Consider the following 15,925-nt stretch of genomic DNA (forward strand, 5'->3'; position numbering starts at 1 on the left):
CCAGCATTCAGTTGTTATCGGAGTTTAGGTGTTTTTGAAACACAATTTGGCCTGGCCTGGGGTTCACTTTTTAACTTATGTATTATTCCTACAATAAGAGATTAAAGATGAGGTCGTGTTGATGGAAGCCACCACCAGAAAAGAGGAGGACTGGAGTCTCAAGTATGAAAGACCAGAAAAACATGATCACAAAATTGTATAGTACAACAGTGTATTTTCCCCCAGAAAAGCACCAGATGTCTGTAGTTAAAGCTGTATTCCTTGGCTGGGGATTTTCTCAAGTGTATTATAACATTAAGTGTGATTTCAAAGCTTTGTTGACCCCAAACAAGTTCCATAGACACAAACAGCAATATGTGATCATATCGGGGGACTGAAGCTGTTAATATCAGCGGGTTTACCCATTTTTTTCAGCAAAAAGTATTGTTTATTCACTTTTCATTTCGAGGCCTGATTTAGTAAGGGTGAAAATGATTAAGGTCAGAAAATAATCAATACAGGAAATACCACTATTGTTTTGTGCACCTCTAATGTAAGCTAATGAAGGAAAAAGGGAGTCTTCTGAAATGTTGACATTAGGTTTGCACGTCAGAAGAAATTCATTTTATTTTATTAGATGACCAACTGGATGCCAACCTGTATTCATTAATTATGTTATGCTAATAAAACAAAGTTTTCTATAACTTTTCTGATAGATTAAAAGATAGACGCCTATTTCTTTGCAGTGCTCCACCATGGCCCAGTCTGCTGTCTCAACACAGTCTGTTTTTCTTGAGGACTGAAGTGTAGGATGGTGAGGATGGCACCAAGAGTCTGTTGACGACCACTTGCATCCTGCAGAGTTAGAAATTTAAAGATAACATTTTTCAGATACTCCAGATTTGCACCCTCCCGACTCTGGTCTCTTAGCAGTTTGTCAAGTTGATCTCTCAGATCAGCCACCTCCTCATCGTGACGTTCTCCATTAGCAATGAGTCTGGCCTGGAGCTGGTGGACATCCTCCTCAAGTTGGTGCTTCTGGCGACGTAGAGCTCCTGTCTCCACCTCCTTTCTGGCCAGTTGCTCTGCATATAACAGTATTGTTGGTTCATTGGGTGTGGCTCGCAGCAAGGCCTGGCTGAAGATGTCCTCCTCACTATACACTTCTGTCAGGTCTAGGCTGTCCACTGGGCGAGTGCCATCACTGCTGTGACATCCTCGTGGAGACAGGCTGTAGCTCAAAGCCACCGCTCTGAGGTTTTCCAGTTCTTTGTCCTTCTCATCCAGCAGGGCCATGGTCCGCTCTCTCTGTTTGTGCAGCTCTGCCTCTAGTTTAAGGAGGTTTTCACGATGCAGAGCTTCTAATCGCTCTACTTCTTGTTTATGACTGTGCTGTAGTGAGATGGATTGTTGCTGCCGTTCCTCCAGCTCCTTGCGGTGTTTGGCCTCAGCCTCGTCACTCTGAATGCGCAGACTAATGTATTTCTCCTTGAGTTCAGCCAGCTGATCTCTCACCTCCTCCAGCTCTTTGGTCTGGGAGCCATCTTTAGCGTTCTTGTTCTTTAGCACCACCTGTGCCCTCACCTTGTACCGTTCAAACTCCTCCTTCACCTTGTTGAGCTCCTGCTGGTAGTACTGTGTTGAGGCTTTTTCTTTGCACAGCTCTATATCTGTATCCATTAGGGCTTCAATGTTTGTAGTTTGCTCTGGGTTTCTCTGAGCCGCTAGCACAAGCAGCTTTTTTACCTTTTCCAGCTTCTCCTTAAGCGCTGTCACATCCAGCTGAGTTTCATCTGCAAAGATATCTGAGGTCACCCTGCTCGAAGCAGCAATGACCAGTGTCTTGTTCTCTGTGTCCAGCTGAAGTATTCGGTCTCTAAGTCTCTGAATAGTCTGCTGGTCCCTCTGCTTTGCTTTCTCACCAGAGCCGAGGAGCTCAGACAGCTCAGACACCTGCTGCTCTAGTGCTGCCACTCTCTGCTCCTCAGCCTGGGCACGCTCACGTTCACGTTCCTCCACCTCACACACCTAAGGGTTGTATAAAGGAGATCTGTCACAGTATTTTCATAATGGTTTTACCATTAAGTAAAAGTATTGAATTCAAATGAAATACAAATTAGAAACAACATACCTTTCTGTTCTCATTCTGCAACTGCTGCTGAAAGTGCTTCTTGAGCTCTGTCAGCTCCTGCTGTAGCTCCTCCACTCTGGGATCAGGTTTCTTTTGGACCTCCTCAGCTGCCTGAAGTCTTCTCTCCAGCTCAACTCTTTCCTCCTTTAACAGGTTTAGGTGAGCCTCTGACTCTGCCCCTCGGTCTATAGCCTGAGACGTCAGCACTAGCGCGGCTGTAGCCTCCTGGAGACGCAGCTCGGTGTCTTGGCGCCTCAGTTCTGCATCCTGCCTCAGGGCTCTCTCCTGCTGCAGGAGCCTCTGCAGCTCTCGCAGCTGTTGAGCGTGGTCTCCCTGCTCCAGACCCCTCTCATGTTGCTGTGTGATGATCCGAGCACGGCTCTCTGCCAGCTGCTCCTGCAGAGTTTGAAGCTCTGTTTCATGTTGTTTCTTCAAACTCTGAAGCTGCTCTTGCAGGTCTTCCACCTCCTGCTTTAGCAATCGTTTGTCAGCCAAGAAACTAGCCTCCATCCGGGACTTCTCTTGTGTCACTGTTGCCAGAGAACTGGTGAGAGTGTTCAGTTGAGCCTTCAGTTGTACAACACGACGATCAGCCTCTGTGCCTGGTGGAGGAGTGGCTCGCTGCTGCTCACCAATTCCACTGCTGCTTGTGAGTGAGATGACTCCACTCTCAGCGCCACTAGCCTCAGCAGGGGGCTCTGCCTGCTCTTCTTCACTTTGGTCCTCTCTGGCAGAGTCACTTACAGGTACATCCATAGATGCTGCAGTATCAACACTGTCTTCACTGTGCAAAGAACAGCGATCATCAGGAAGATCAGCCCTCATGTCAAGATTTTGCTGAGTTCGGTCCACATCCTGAGAAACTGACAAGACTTTAAGGCTAGCCTCCAGTGCCTCTTTTTCTTTCAGTAAGCTCTTATATGCACGTACCACATCTCTAAAACGGGTCTGATATTGTACAAGCTGCTTTTTCTGGGACTCTACAGTCTCAAGAAGCTCCTTTCTGCTGGGCCCACCCCCAAAACTCATCCCAAACTTTTCCATGGCTCTTCCAAAGTGATTACGTGTATTTTAAAATAGAAGAAACATCTTCCTAGATCCACTGGTCTCACCACCTAAAACGAACAATAAATATACACAATCTGTAACAAACGCATAGGTGATGTAACAAATTGCTGGTACAGAACGGCATAAATCATAAGGCACACTCTCAAACATTTGTTGAAGTAGACTACTGCAGCGTTTTTGTAATCTTACCTATGGTCGTTGTAATGATGTCTATATCACGCAGGAACTCGAGTGTTATAATTCCAAACTTGAAATGTCGCTTCTGTATGAGACAATCTAGAATAAACAATATAAAATTACCGATAGAGAGATGATTGTGTGCAAACAGCTGCCATGACACTTTAAACCGGAAGTGGAGAAGAGAAAGCGGCTGGTGCGTTTAAGTCATGGATCTGTCACGCAGGGAAGATCCACGGTTTAAGGATTGCAGGAATTTTATAAACGCACGCTGATTAAAATAATGTAAACTATTAGGGGGGAAATATGTTAACACTTTCCCGAATGTATCTAGACATTTCTTATATAATTTGGTGTAATTGGGTGTGTTGTAAATAGTGTGACGTCGTTTGTTCCGCGTTGGCCTGGACGTGGCAACACAAACTGCCCCGCCCACTGCTGCGGCTTGTCTCTGCTCTGGGATCCTCATCCTGGACCGGTTGGACAGCTTCTACTGGGACAACTCAGCTCTACTTGCTATTGACAGCTTTTTATTCTCTGTAACAAAACTGGGACCTTTAAATGAAAATGGGTCTCACTATCTCATCTTTGTTTTCCAGACTGTTTGGCAAAAAACAAATGAGAATACTAATGGGTAAGTAAGCTATCTAAGCTAAGCTAACTGGTAAATGACAGCGGGATGTTTACATATTTCGATATTTATATACTGAATACATAGGCCAATTCAACGCGGGTTATCTTTAAATTTTCAGTTGGTTTGGATGCTGCTGGAAAAACAACCATCCTGTACAAACTGAAGCTTGGAGAGATTGTCACCACTATCCCCACTATTGGTAAAGTTTCTCTAGTTTTTACCACTACTGATTTTTAAAAATCTTAAATATTTAAAAACTACAACCATCCTCATATTTACCTTTATGTTATAATTATTTTTATATTATGCGTTTTGGCATAGGTGGTGATGAAGCACTTAATTCAGATGTAATGTTTATGTTCTCTGTTTTTAGGTTTTAATGTGGAAACTGTTGAATATAAAAATATCTGCTTTACGGTTTGGGATGTTGGAGGTCAAGACAAGATCAGACCCCTGTGGAGACACTACTTTCAGAACACACAGGTGACGTCACAGACATAAGGGTGTCCTACAGAGAGAAGGATGCCATTCATAAAAATGTTCTGTTTTAGGGCCTCATCTTTGTAGTGGACAGCAATGATAGGGAGAGAATTGCCGAAGCTGAAGAAGAACTTACAAAAATGGTATGTTAAGTGCTAAATATCATTTATATATATATATATATATATATATATATATATATATATATATATATATATATATATATATATATATATATATATATATATATATATATATATATATATATATATATATATATATATATATATAATCTTCTTTCCTTGAATTGCCACCTTTCTTACAATCATATTTTTCTCTAACATTAAAAATAGTAATAGTTGTATCCACATTGAATATGTTATTAGATTCAAGAAGATGAGTTGAAAGATGCAGCTATTCTGGTTTTTGCTAATAAACAAGATCTACCCAATGCAATGGGAGTGAGTGAATTGACAGATAAACTGCGTTTGCATAGCAGGCGAGACAAAACTGTAAGTTGCCCCATAATTAACTGAGCACTAATGTTTATCTTCAGGCTTTATAATTGTTTTCTCTGTGTCTCCTTAGTGGCATATCCAAGCAACATGTGCAACAGAAGGAACTGGTCTTTATGAAGGTCTAGACTGGCTCTCCAGTGAGTTAGAAAAGCGGTAAGACTACTATAAAGGACATGAGGAGCAATGCCAAAGGACTACTGGAGCAATGCAAAAGGTTTCAAGGTTTACAAAGTGATTGAGACTGGGAATTAATGCCATTTCTTTCTGCCAGTTTTAATTAATCTTATTTTAAGGCATTTGTTGATTTTAAAAAGTGATGCCTTGAACTTCCTGGTTACCGATTTTTCCCATCATTATTTAAATCAGAATGAAGAGCATACTTTATATCAGAATGTGCAATGACCCATTCCACAATTTCATTTTCCTTTTTAATGTAAAGTACTGACACAGCAATTAACATTTTCTTTTAAGAGTTTCTGTCGAGTTAATAATTGGATGTTGTTTTCAATGGAGAATTCTAACTCAAGATGTGGCAAATCATACATTTGAGTGAAGAAATAATATGCTTCCAGTCTTTGTAAATCAAACTCTAAATGTTAATGTAATAAACAATGAAATGCTTTTGTAAATTGTTGAATTTCACTTTAAATTTATTTAAACAACATAAACTATGAAACACTAAAGACAAAACATTTAACAGTAGCTCAACTGTAACAACTGGAGCTTAATGAAGCCCACTGCTCCCAGTTCTTGTTTATACGTTGACAGGCTCTCGTTGGTTTTGTTGCCGTTTTACCACAAATACTTTCTGAGCAGACACGGTCACTGTGTAAACAAAGTCATCCAGGATCACTGTGGGGGAAAAGGCAAACAATTTTACTGTACTGTCAGATATTATGGAGTGTAGAAGGTGTTTTCAGATGAAATGTCTAAATTAAGTTAATGCTTATAAACCTTGAACCATGTAGTTAATAGTTATGCTGTCTTCATATGCTATATGTATTTAGGCCTTTTGATTTTGATTCCACAAAGCTAAATGTATATGGACACGCGAATTTATTCACAACCTAACATGTCATTGGTCTTTTGCTAATTCAAAAGTATAATTTCTGTTTAGTGTTTACCTGACATGCGCTTAAAGGGTACATCGACTGATCCTGATAACCTGAAGTGGCTTGCTGTTCGCACCATTTGCATCATTACACCAGCCGTGTGTTCGTCGTTCTCCAGCTCTCCTGCAGACTGAGAACGGACAAGAAAAAGTTACATTTCCCGTTTTTTCTTGTAAACTACAAACTATATCTTCGTGTTCATAAAAGCAGTTTGTTCAAATGCTATTGTGTGGTGCACAGATCTGCTCCAAGCTTGTTAAGATGCGCGGAAAAGTGTCTTACAGCCAGAACTCCGTCTTCACTGATAACAAGATACCCGAGCTGGTCGGGGATGCGCTCCAGTCCAGCTGTCAGAGCTGCCGTGGTCTGAAAAAGAGTTAGGTGATGCAAACTTTTAATAGTCCTCACACAACCAGCCAAAACTTTGATACACAGACATAGTAGATTAAACACATTATTTAACCCAATTAGCGGAATTAAGAAGTAAAACTGCCGCAATATACCATGTTTTTAGTAGGATTTCGCTGTTGTTGTTAGTCCTTGGCTTCCTTTCCGGTATGTGACGCTCACGTGACTAATGATGCCTTCGCGTCCCGTTGGTCAAGAAAATAAGGCCGCGGCACTTTTTATTTTTGCGGTGATTTTGATTATGTTGTTTTGATTAAAATAAACCCATAACTGGAAAATGACTGTTTTTCGTTTTTGTTTTTTTGTTCAGCGCTGCCGCAGATATTTGAAAAACTGCTCTCTCTCTCTCTCTCTCTTGTCATCCTTGTGCTAAAACGGAAGTGAAGGTGTGTCAGCTGATCCGCTCACATGATCTAGAGGATTCATCACTGAACCTCATCTTGTCCGTTTTACATTATCCTTTTAATCTGATAAATCACCAATGGCTGGCCGTGGAAAGCTCATTGCCGTTATCGGTGATGAAGACACTTGCACCGGGTTCCTACTCGGAGGCATCGGTGAACTCAACAAGAATCGCAAACCTAATTTTCTGGTGGTGGAGAAGGACACTAGCATCACGGAGATTGAGGAGACGTTCAAGTGAGTTGGCTCGTGTGAATTTGTAGTAACACCCCTTCTCCTAATCGCTATTTTACGAAATGTAACAAAAGAAAAGATGGCTGGGTTTAGGCTCTTATAGGACAGTGGCTTTTGTGACGGGGGGTCACTGATACAGGCCTGTTGCTCCACAGTGTGGGAAAGTGCCCAGTGCTCTGTTCAATCACCAGATGGTGCCGATAGCCATGTGTTATGCCAATTACTATAAGTATACCATTTGTATCTTTCATTGGGTAAAAATTGTCGTAACTCTCGCTCTCACTCACTCTGTGTCTTTATTTATGGTTGTTGTTAAATTGATTCATTAATGTTCTTTTAATCGTTCTATTCTATTTGTCCCAACAGGAGTTTCTTAACTCGTAATGACATAGGAATCATCCTGATCAACCAGTTTATTGCGGAGATGATTCGCCATGCCATAGATGCTCACATGCAGTCCATCCCAGCTGTTCTGGAAATCCCATCAAAAGAGCACCCCTATGATGCGTCCAAGGACTCCATCCTGCGCAGGGCCAAGGGCATGTTTTCTGCCGAGGACTTCCGATGAACACAGCTCTGTATTTAATGTGTCCTTTATGTAAATAATAAGTGGATGTTTCATGAAGAGTTAGTATTGTGATTTACCTTTCTTCACTCTTTTGTGATGTCTTAATGAAGTCGGCCTATGTGAGATAGTGACTGGAAAAATATGTGTTAAAATATAATTGTTCTGTGGATTTAATTATTAACTTAAACCATTCAGCTGTTGATACAGGTAATAAATTATAATGTCTGATACTGCAACTATGTGTGTCCTTTTTGGCCAGTAAAAAGCAACTGGCAACTGGCATTGCACCTCATCGTATTTTTATTATTATTGGTAGTCTTAGTTGTATTAATATTAATATATTTGTTTCCCCCAAAAATAATAACGTTTTTGACTCCCTGAACATCATGAAAAATCTCCCATCAACATTGCTTTAAGTCCAAACAGACTGTTTAAAATCCAAGATCTTGCAAAATGTTTTAACTTAATGGTTGCTAAAGTTTCAATAACAAATTTTAAACAAAATAATAGGTCTTGAGGTCATTAGTTTCCATGTAGCTGATTATCCCCGAGCAAACTTTTAATTTTAGTCTATGAAAATAAATAATGGACTTTTATTATTATTATTATTATTATTATTATTATTATTATTAATGATTTTCCAATTACTGGGACATTCATTGTATTCGCCATAGCATGCAAAAAAATAAATTGGACCTTTGAAACATAACATCCACTGTTTCATAATGGACTTTCCAAATGCAGAGACAGAAATTACTTTGTGCAAAGTTATTGAAAATTGACACAAACATTATTTAGGTCACTTTGATTGTAAACAGCAATTACATTACAGCTTTATTATGCACAAGGTTGCTGGTTCAAATCCATGGGCCGTACCACTATAATGAGAGTTGCATATGTAATTATGATTCTATCAATCATGGATGCAAAGTGTAAAGTTATTGAAAATGATCATAGACATTATTTTGGTCACTCCAGTCAAAAAGTCAATTACACCATAGGAACCTCATGCATTTACAAGGTTACTGGTTCAGGCTCTAGACCACACCAGTATAAGTCAATTGGCGCACTACACTATGGAAATAGGCTGAAGAGCTGTGGCCTGGGTGGCTGTGAGGGTCATCATCACTGCTTTTTTTTTTTTTTTTTACTTTGTGTTGAACTCAACCTACAAATGTATTTGGAATGGGTCCAGTTCTCATGCAGTTTGCTGATAAAGTAGCTTGAATAGTGAATCAACTCTCAGGGTCAGCATCAGTCAAACTGTTGCATGCACGACCTTCATCTGACCTTGGCTGGAGGACAGTTTTGAGTAAACTCAGACCAACTGTAGGTGTGACCTCAGTTTTGGGGTATAAATACTCTGAAAGAGCCGTTGCTTTTACCTCAGATTACCATCCACCGGCAAGATGTCCCCAACAATGATCATGGTGCTGACAGCAGCCATGGCTTATGGTTTTGGACATCCTCTTCATCTGTTGAAACATAATAGGTAAGTTTAATATCAAATGTTATATTACTGTTTTAGTTACCATAGTATTACAGCCCCATGAGATTTCTAATATGACACTTTTTTTTTTTTTTTTTTTTTTACTTTTTATACAGACTTCTCCTTGAAAGCAGCAGCTATCTGAATAAATCCTCATGGTCTGTTATTAACATCCAATTAATTATTTACTTATGAGAATTAATAAAATAAACCAAGTAAAAGTGTTTATTTTTTGTTAATTCTTTCAAGGAATGTGTCTTTAAATACTGCAAACTACACTGATGATTTGCATATGTGAGTAACACATTTTTATTTGAATGTCCCATCTTTTATGTACTCCTACCTGTACTGCATGTATTTCTTTTCAAAGGAACATGTCCCAAGTCAGCAAGAACAAGACAGAGTTTTTTCCAATGGGGTGAGTTCACAGAAAATATTTGTGAAAACCATATCAGCTTCAGCTTACATGTAGGCTATCTTCACCGTGTTTTCAGAGGAGACTCCCCATTGCAAAATGAGGGGAGTGACACAAATGGAAATCTCCAAGAAATCAAAGTGTAAGAAGCAGGGTTTTCTTTCAACTCTTGTTACTCTCTTTTTTCACATGCCACTTCACATGAACATTTTTATTTATTTATCTTTTGTGTATTTATTTTAGGCATCTAAGGTAAGTGTAGCCTATTTTACACACTATACTGCACTGTGTTTTATTGTTTAGTCTTATTCTGTATTTCTATATCTTTCATCGGTGGCCATCTTTCCTTCAGTCCATTTCTACTGACTGGTTGCCCCCTCCCCACCTGTCTGACTGTCAACCTTGTCTCCTCTCTTCAAACTGGAGATGAGAAGGCCGGCAAATCCACAACTGATCCCTTAGGAATCGGAAAGAAATAACACCTCAGGATTAGCTCAATGTTATGATATCTGAACAAACAATGTTCTTAAAGGTGCATTATGAAACTTTTCTAGTTGAGGGCCCACTACCTGGTTGCCTCCATAGAGATTTTTTTATTTTTTATTTTTTATTGCCTATCTCCATGGAGACAAACTGGTGACACCACAATGCCAAGATCTGTACAGGTGAGCCTGCTCACTATAATATTTTAGGCATAAAACATGTGTAAGAAGATTCTAATCAAAGTGATATCTCCATAAACACAAGCACAACCAAAAAGTTACATATTGTACCTTTAATTTAGAGCTGTGTTTGTTCTATTTTTTCTTTAACAGGATGTTATTATAGATTTTGCAGAGATTCCAAATGATCAAAATAGCCACTGACCATTTGATAGTTTGTTTTGCTGTATATCTTTTGTAGAAGTAGTTTAGCATGAGGCAGACACTGTGTGTTAATCATTACTCAGAGTATAACTGTGCTGATCACTCTAAAATAATAGGTCAATATTTGACTCTCAACTTTGAGTACTTTTCTTAGGAAACACGCAGATGTGTGTAGACTGATACTGGTCAGGCAAAATAACAGAACATACTTGGAAGACTATTTGTTATGTTGCAGTAATGTTATGACTGATGTTATGGTTTTATCTCTTGTCTCTTTCAGGAATAATTCAGTGACAAACGGGTAAGCGTTTTGAAGTTTGTTTGAAATGAATATATATTTTTAATGTCATCACTTTTCATATCCATAGCCCCGTCAGCTTTGCCTGTTCCATAAGTCTATGTCCAACTGTAGTACTGGCCGATAGATTAAGCAAAGGAGGAGATGAAGTTGCCGGAAGTGATACTAAAAATCCTTTGAGTCCTGGAAAGTGACAAAGTACAACAGCATCAGAGATGTGCCTACTTTTAATGTTTTGTTTGTTTGTTTGTTTTTAATTGTACTGCTCTGTTTTGTTTCTTATCCCTTTACATTGTGTAAAATATTTCAGATTGTTATGTGTTACCATAATTCACAAAGCACTAGCTGCAAACGCATTTGTAACTTTTAATAAACGGATATTATTGGGCAACATTACATCGAAATTAAGCCTTATTGAAACTATCCTGCTTAACTTGGAATATATATACGCATTTGTGGCTTCATCACTGATATGCATAAAATATATGTCCTTTTAATCAAGAAAAAGCCAACAAATGAGATCAGTGTTTTAACTTGCACATTGAAGCATTTGTCTAACTTAACACATGAATCGCATTGTTTGCTACGTCCGTTTGAGCCTTGTTCTGAATGATGAGAAATACCTTAATAGGCAATACTTTATCTGTAGTACTCTACTCTAGTAGCCTGTGTTTCATCATTCTCGCGGTTTCTCGACAACGTGGCATGCTCAATGGCATGAACCAGCCCACGTACAGCCCGGGCGCTGGTTTCAGGCTTTTATTGGCCCTCTGTGAAAATGAGCCAATGAGAGCTCAGTGCAGGCAGAGGGAGCTGGACCAATCAGAAGAGACGACGCGTCTGAGGTGGACGCTGATTGGCTAAGGTTGAGTACAGCTGCTGTCCCGAGGTTGTGTGTTTAAAGCTAAGTAAAACTCTGTAGGAGTGGTAGAGAGCGATCAAGTCGAAGAATCAATAAGGTAAGCCATCCCGTTATCCATTTAGAGAGACTCGTTGTCATATTTAAAAAAAAACAAACAACAAAAACATGCCGGGCTGTTTCATTGCATTTTTGCAACCTAAAGACGGATCTTTCTAAATTGGTAGTGGCATGTCTGCAGGTCAATGTGGCTAGTCTTTTTCCCTAGGATATGCAATCCTAGGACTTCCAACAGTCTCTAAAAACGACTCTCAAAAGAGTGAAAATAGCTTTCTACTGGATCTAATCTTTCCCAAACAAAATAGGGTATTTAACACAAGCCAAACTCCAGGTAACTACTTTAGGTGCTGTACAGCTCAAAGACAAAAAAAATAAAATAAAATAAAAAAAGAAAAACCAGCAAGTTGACTTGGTTTATCTGTGTTTTTTGTTTTTTACAGAATGATGCGTTTTCTGATCATCCTCATCTCCCTTTGTGTTGTCTACTGCCACAGTAAACCCACAGAAAAAAAAGAGCGTGTTCATCATGATGAACCACTGAGCAACCTCAAACACGATGACACCAAAAACTTTGACTATGACCACGAGGCCTTTCTTGGCCATGATGAGGCCAAAACCTTTGATCACCTCCCTCTTGAAGAAAGCAAACGGAGACTAGGGTTGGTATAACAACCACATTTTGATTCTCTGTCCTAGTAAAATATTTTACTTAAAACAATCTACCCTATCTGCAGCATAATTGTTGGAAAAATAGACGATAACAAAGATGGATATGTCACAGAGGAAGAGCTCAAAATTTGGATAAAAAAAGCTCAACAAAAGTACATTTTTGATAATGTTCAAACTCAGTGGAATGACTTTGACACCAACAATGATGGATACATCGGCTGGGAAGAGTATAAAAATGTGACCTATGGAAGCTATCTGGGTAAAACAATCTATGATATTATCATCATGACATTGATTGGGCTCTCTTTGTCTTATGAAGTAAAACTTAACCAATATTGCATATTTTGCACTCCAGATAGTCCTCAGGAGGACACTGACTTTAATTATGCCCAAATGATGCAGAGGGATGAGCGTCGCTTCCGTATGGCTGACAAAAATGGGGATCTGTATGTCAATAAAGAAGAATTCACTGCTTTCCTCCACCCAGAGGAGTTCTCCCACATGAGGGACATTGTGCTTCAGGTAACAAATGATCAAAATTCCTTTAAATCTTTGTGCAAGATTATAGCCTATAAAATAATATTTAAGCACTTGTTTCACCAGGAAACTATTGAGGATATTGACAAGAATGGAGATGGTTATATAGACCTACAAGAGTACATTGGTGAGTGTTTTCCATAACAGACAGTTATTTGTAAGACACAAGAAAGTAAATACTGTAGGCAATTACTTGTGTGTTTTAGTGTAAATGTAGAATTTATTAATATTAAACTAGAGCTAAACTAGTGTGTGTTCTGTAGGTGACATGTACTCACCAGAGAATGGAGAGGAGGAGCCTGACTGGGTAAAATCAGAACGAGAACAGTTTGCTGAGTTTAGAGACAAAAATAATGATGGGAAAATGGATAGGCAAGAAACTCTTGACTGGATACTGCCAGAAGACTATGACCACGCTGAGGCAGAGGCTAAGCACTTGCTGCATGAAGCAGATACTGACAGAGTATGTTTAATTGTTTAATCTTTACATATATATATATATATAGTTTTAAAATTCATTAAGTAAGTAATATTTTGTGTATTTTTTTCTAGGATGGCAAACTAACGAAAGAGGAAATTATAGAGAAGCATGAAGTATTTGTTGGAAGCCAAGTGACCAACTTTGGGGAAGCATTAATGCGACATGATGAATTTTAAATTTGGTATAACATGGATGTTTTTTTACACACCACTCTCATTTTGTGGAGGAGTTTACCAAAGATTTTTTTCCAAGTTTTTTTAATGTGTATTTGCTGTTTACTAATGGTGTTACAAAGAGAAAAAGGACCCTCAATTGGATATTTATTTATTACCATGTTCTATATGTTTCAAAATGTTTATAAGCAGGAATGTAATGTGCAATTTATATTTTGGACAATAATATGTTTTTATATGTATAGAATTTTATAAATTCTCTAAAAATAATATTGATGTGATTTTTTTTAAATTATATGGCTTTTATACATGTTTCTTTTTAATCCTTTAAATCAGACAAAATGGCATATGTTGTTGGTCAGAAAAGAACCAAAAATATTTCTCTGCATTATTTGCCTATATTTATTTTTAAAATGTAAGACTTAAGTCACATGTTTTGGGTAATCCCGTCGATGTGATTTGTATTGTCCTTAAAGCCACTTTAGGTGATTCTCTAAAATACAGGTTTAATATTTTTACACAATGCTTTTTTCTTAATGATGCCATCATCAATATTTAAGTATATTAGTCGTATCTGCAGCAAAATAACCTCACAACATGATGCTACTGCCCCCATACTTTGCTTTAGAAATGGTGTTTCCAGGCCATTGGCTTTACCTTTCTCAAAGTGCAGGCTAATAATGGCCAAGCCATAGAAATATTAGTGGCATCTAGAAATTTTAACCAAATAAATCAAAATATAGCAACTATATTTTTGTAACGCTTGTGTGGTCTAATGCTTGTTGTTGTTATAATTTCAATTGACCCTTGTGATCATGAAGGTTGTTGGTTACTCAGAGGTCAGCAGCTCTTATACAATGAAGAAGAAATAACTATTTTGTCTAGGCAACATCAGTGTGACTCAGTGGTCTACCAACCCATAGGGAGAAAGTTCAAATCCCATTGTTGTGGTGACCTGCTTAGGCAAGAATTAGAGAAAAGTTAGTTCATAAAGTGATGGTGTCCATGTCACCTGCCCCCTGCTCCTGTGCACTGATAGAGTCCTGCTCCTGTGCATTGATAAAATCCTGCTCCTGTGCATCGGTAGAGTCCTGCTACTGTGCATTGATAAAGTCCTGCTACTGTGCTCTGATAGAGTCCTGCTCCTGCGCATTGATAAAATCCTGCTCCTGTGCATCGATAGAGTCCTGCTCCTGCGCATTGATAAAATCCTGCTCCTGTGCATCGATAGAGTCCTGCTCCTGTGCATTGATAGAGTCCTGCTCCTGTGCTCTGATAGAGTCCTGCTCCTGTGCACTTCTCACACACAGGAGTTTCCAGTTTGGGCTTTAGACAGTACAGAACAAACACTACAGGCTAAGTATTTATCAGGATGTCTGAACACATGTTTTATCCTGTAGTAGGCCTAGTTATCATCCTGTTGAGAAAAGAGTGAGACTATTCCCGTGTAGCGTGCGCGCCGCGGTTACGTGCGCCTGAGTGAAGAGTCGCTACAAACTTTTTTATCTGGGATTTATGATCGTATCTCCGCTACTATGAGGTAATTTTTCGTCAAATAAAAACTGGTGTAGAGTTTGAGACATGAAGCACCCTTTTATGATATCCATCCTCCTCCCAGTGTCTAATATGTCTTCGTATTATGCTTTGTGATCAGGAGCAGGCTGACCCCTCGCTGTGAGAGCGCGCGGGAGGAGCGCCGGTGATTGTGGCTGTAGAAGTATAATAAGATCTTAGTGTAGGACATGATTGCATGTGATCAGATCAGCCAAGATTGTCGCCAAAGCGAAAAAAATAATAAAATAAAATAATAATACTACTACTACTACTACTACTACTACTACTACTACTACTAATAATAATAATAATAATAATAATAATAATAATAATAATAATAATAATAACAAATAAATAAATAAAAATGTCCCACACAAAGCTGTCAAATGATAAGAGAGTCGAAAGCCCGGACATTTTGAGGGGGGGGGGGTCTGGTCACCCTAGTTAATTTAGGTTTATGCCATTGCTGAGCTTATTGATCAGCCCCACTGAGGAGAAAACTTAATCAAACGTGTCGGCAACAACCAGAACAAAACTTGTACATTGTTTCCCCTACACTGTTTAAAACATTCTACTCTCCACCACATTTCTAGGGTCAAAGTAGCCAACTAATTACTTTTTGCAAAGAAGTAGCCCATACTTTATCCTTTTATCCCTTATGTGTCTCTTTATTCTTTATCATTTAGGGTGCAATATGAACTGTGCAGGCAACTGTGCACTGTGCTTGTCTCTATGGAGATATTATTTCTTGCCTGGAATGTTCTACAGTATGGTCTTGAACTTAATCTAGCATTTATTCAATGTTTTTTATTG

The 15,925-nt window shown here is 38.8% G+C and overlaps 5 protein-coding genes across 6 annotated transcripts; 3 read left to right on the plus strand and 2 right to left on the minus strand.

The window, feature by feature from the left end:
• Positions 1 to 628: 628 nt before the first annotated feature.
• gcc1 (GRIP and coiled-coil domain containing 1) lies at positions 629 to 3,551 on the minus strand. The gene is made up of 3 exons (XM_033990344.2): positions 3,368 to 3,551; positions 2,111 to 3,225; positions 629 to 2,007 (listed from the first exon to the last, which is right to left on the minus strand). The coding sequence occupies exons 2-3, from the start codon at positions 3,152 to 3,154 to the stop codon at positions 712 to 714; spliced, it is 2,340 nt and encodes a 779-aa protein (XP_033846235.1). The 5' UTR covers positions 3,155 to 3,225; positions 3,368 to 3,551; the 3' UTR covers positions 629 to 711.
• A 256-nt stretch (positions 3,552 to 3,807) lies between these two features.
• LOC117392295 (ADP-ribosylation factor 4) lies at positions 3,808 to 5,612 on the plus strand. Its single transcript, XM_033990348.2, has 6 exons — positions 3,808 to 3,989; positions 4,108 to 4,188; positions 4,363 to 4,472; positions 4,541 to 4,612; positions 4,856 to 4,981; positions 5,058 to 5,612. Exons 1-6 carry the CDS (start codon positions 3,917 to 3,919, stop codon positions 5,142 to 5,144), a joined length of 549 nt encoding a protein of 182 aa, XP_033846239.1. The 5' UTR covers positions 3,808 to 3,916; the 3' UTR covers positions 5,145 to 5,612.
• A 66-nt stretch (positions 5,613 to 5,678) lies between these two features.
• Positions 5,679 to 6,664, minus strand: lamtor4 (late endosomal/lysosomal adaptor, MAPK and MTOR activator 4). The gene is made up of 4 exons (XM_033990349.2): positions 6,603 to 6,664; positions 6,382 to 6,465; positions 6,112 to 6,229; positions 5,679 to 5,839 (listed from the first exon to the last, which is right to left on the minus strand). The coding sequence occupies exons 1-4, from the start codon at positions 6,603 to 6,605 to the stop codon at positions 5,742 to 5,744; spliced, it is 303 nt and encodes a 100-aa protein (XP_033846240.1). The 5' UTR covers positions 6,606 to 6,664; the 3' UTR covers positions 5,679 to 5,741.
• A 228-nt stretch (positions 6,665 to 6,892) lies between these two features.
• On the plus strand, positions 6,893 to 7,940 carry atp6v1f (ATPase H+ transporting V1 subunit F). Its single transcript, XM_033989482.2, has 2 exons — positions 6,893 to 7,146; positions 7,510 to 7,940. The coding sequence occupies exons 1-2, from the start codon at positions 6,989 to 6,991 to the stop codon at positions 7,709 to 7,711; spliced, it is 360 nt and encodes a 119-aa protein (XP_033845373.1). The 5' UTR covers positions 6,893 to 6,988; the 3' UTR covers positions 7,712 to 7,940.
• Positions 7,941 to 11,598: 3,658 nt separating this feature from the next.
• LOC117391610 (calumenin-A-like) lies at positions 11,599 to 13,788 on the plus strand. 2 transcript variants are annotated; one of them, XM_033989456.2, is made up of 7 exons: positions 11,599 to 11,738; positions 12,139 to 12,357; positions 12,433 to 12,626; positions 12,723 to 12,889; positions 12,971 to 13,031; positions 13,168 to 13,367; positions 13,457 to 13,788. In XM_033989456.2, exons 2-7 carry the CDS (start codon positions 12,140 to 12,142, stop codon positions 13,559 to 13,561), a joined length of 945 nt encoding a protein of 314 aa, XP_033845347.1. In that variant the 5' UTR covers positions 11,599 to 11,738; position 12,139; the 3' UTR covers positions 13,562 to 13,788. The 2 variants fall into 2 exon arrangements, with proteins under 2 accessions (XP_033845347.1, XP_055087507.1); XM_055231532.1 differs by lacking the exon at positions 11,599 to 11,738 and adding an exon at positions 11,936 to 12,029 and having other exon boundaries at positions 13,457 to 13,690.
• Positions 13,789 to 15,925: the final 2,137 nt, after the last annotated feature.

The sequence above is a fragment of the Periophthalmus magnuspinnatus genome, chromosome 23 (assembly GCF_009829125.3).
Source record: "Periophthalmus magnuspinnatus isolate fPerMag1 chromosome 23, fPerMag1.2.pri, whole genome shotgun sequence".
Lineage (NCBI taxonomy): Eukaryota > Metazoa > Chordata > Actinopteri > Gobiiformes > Gobiidae > Periophthalmus > Periophthalmus magnuspinnatus.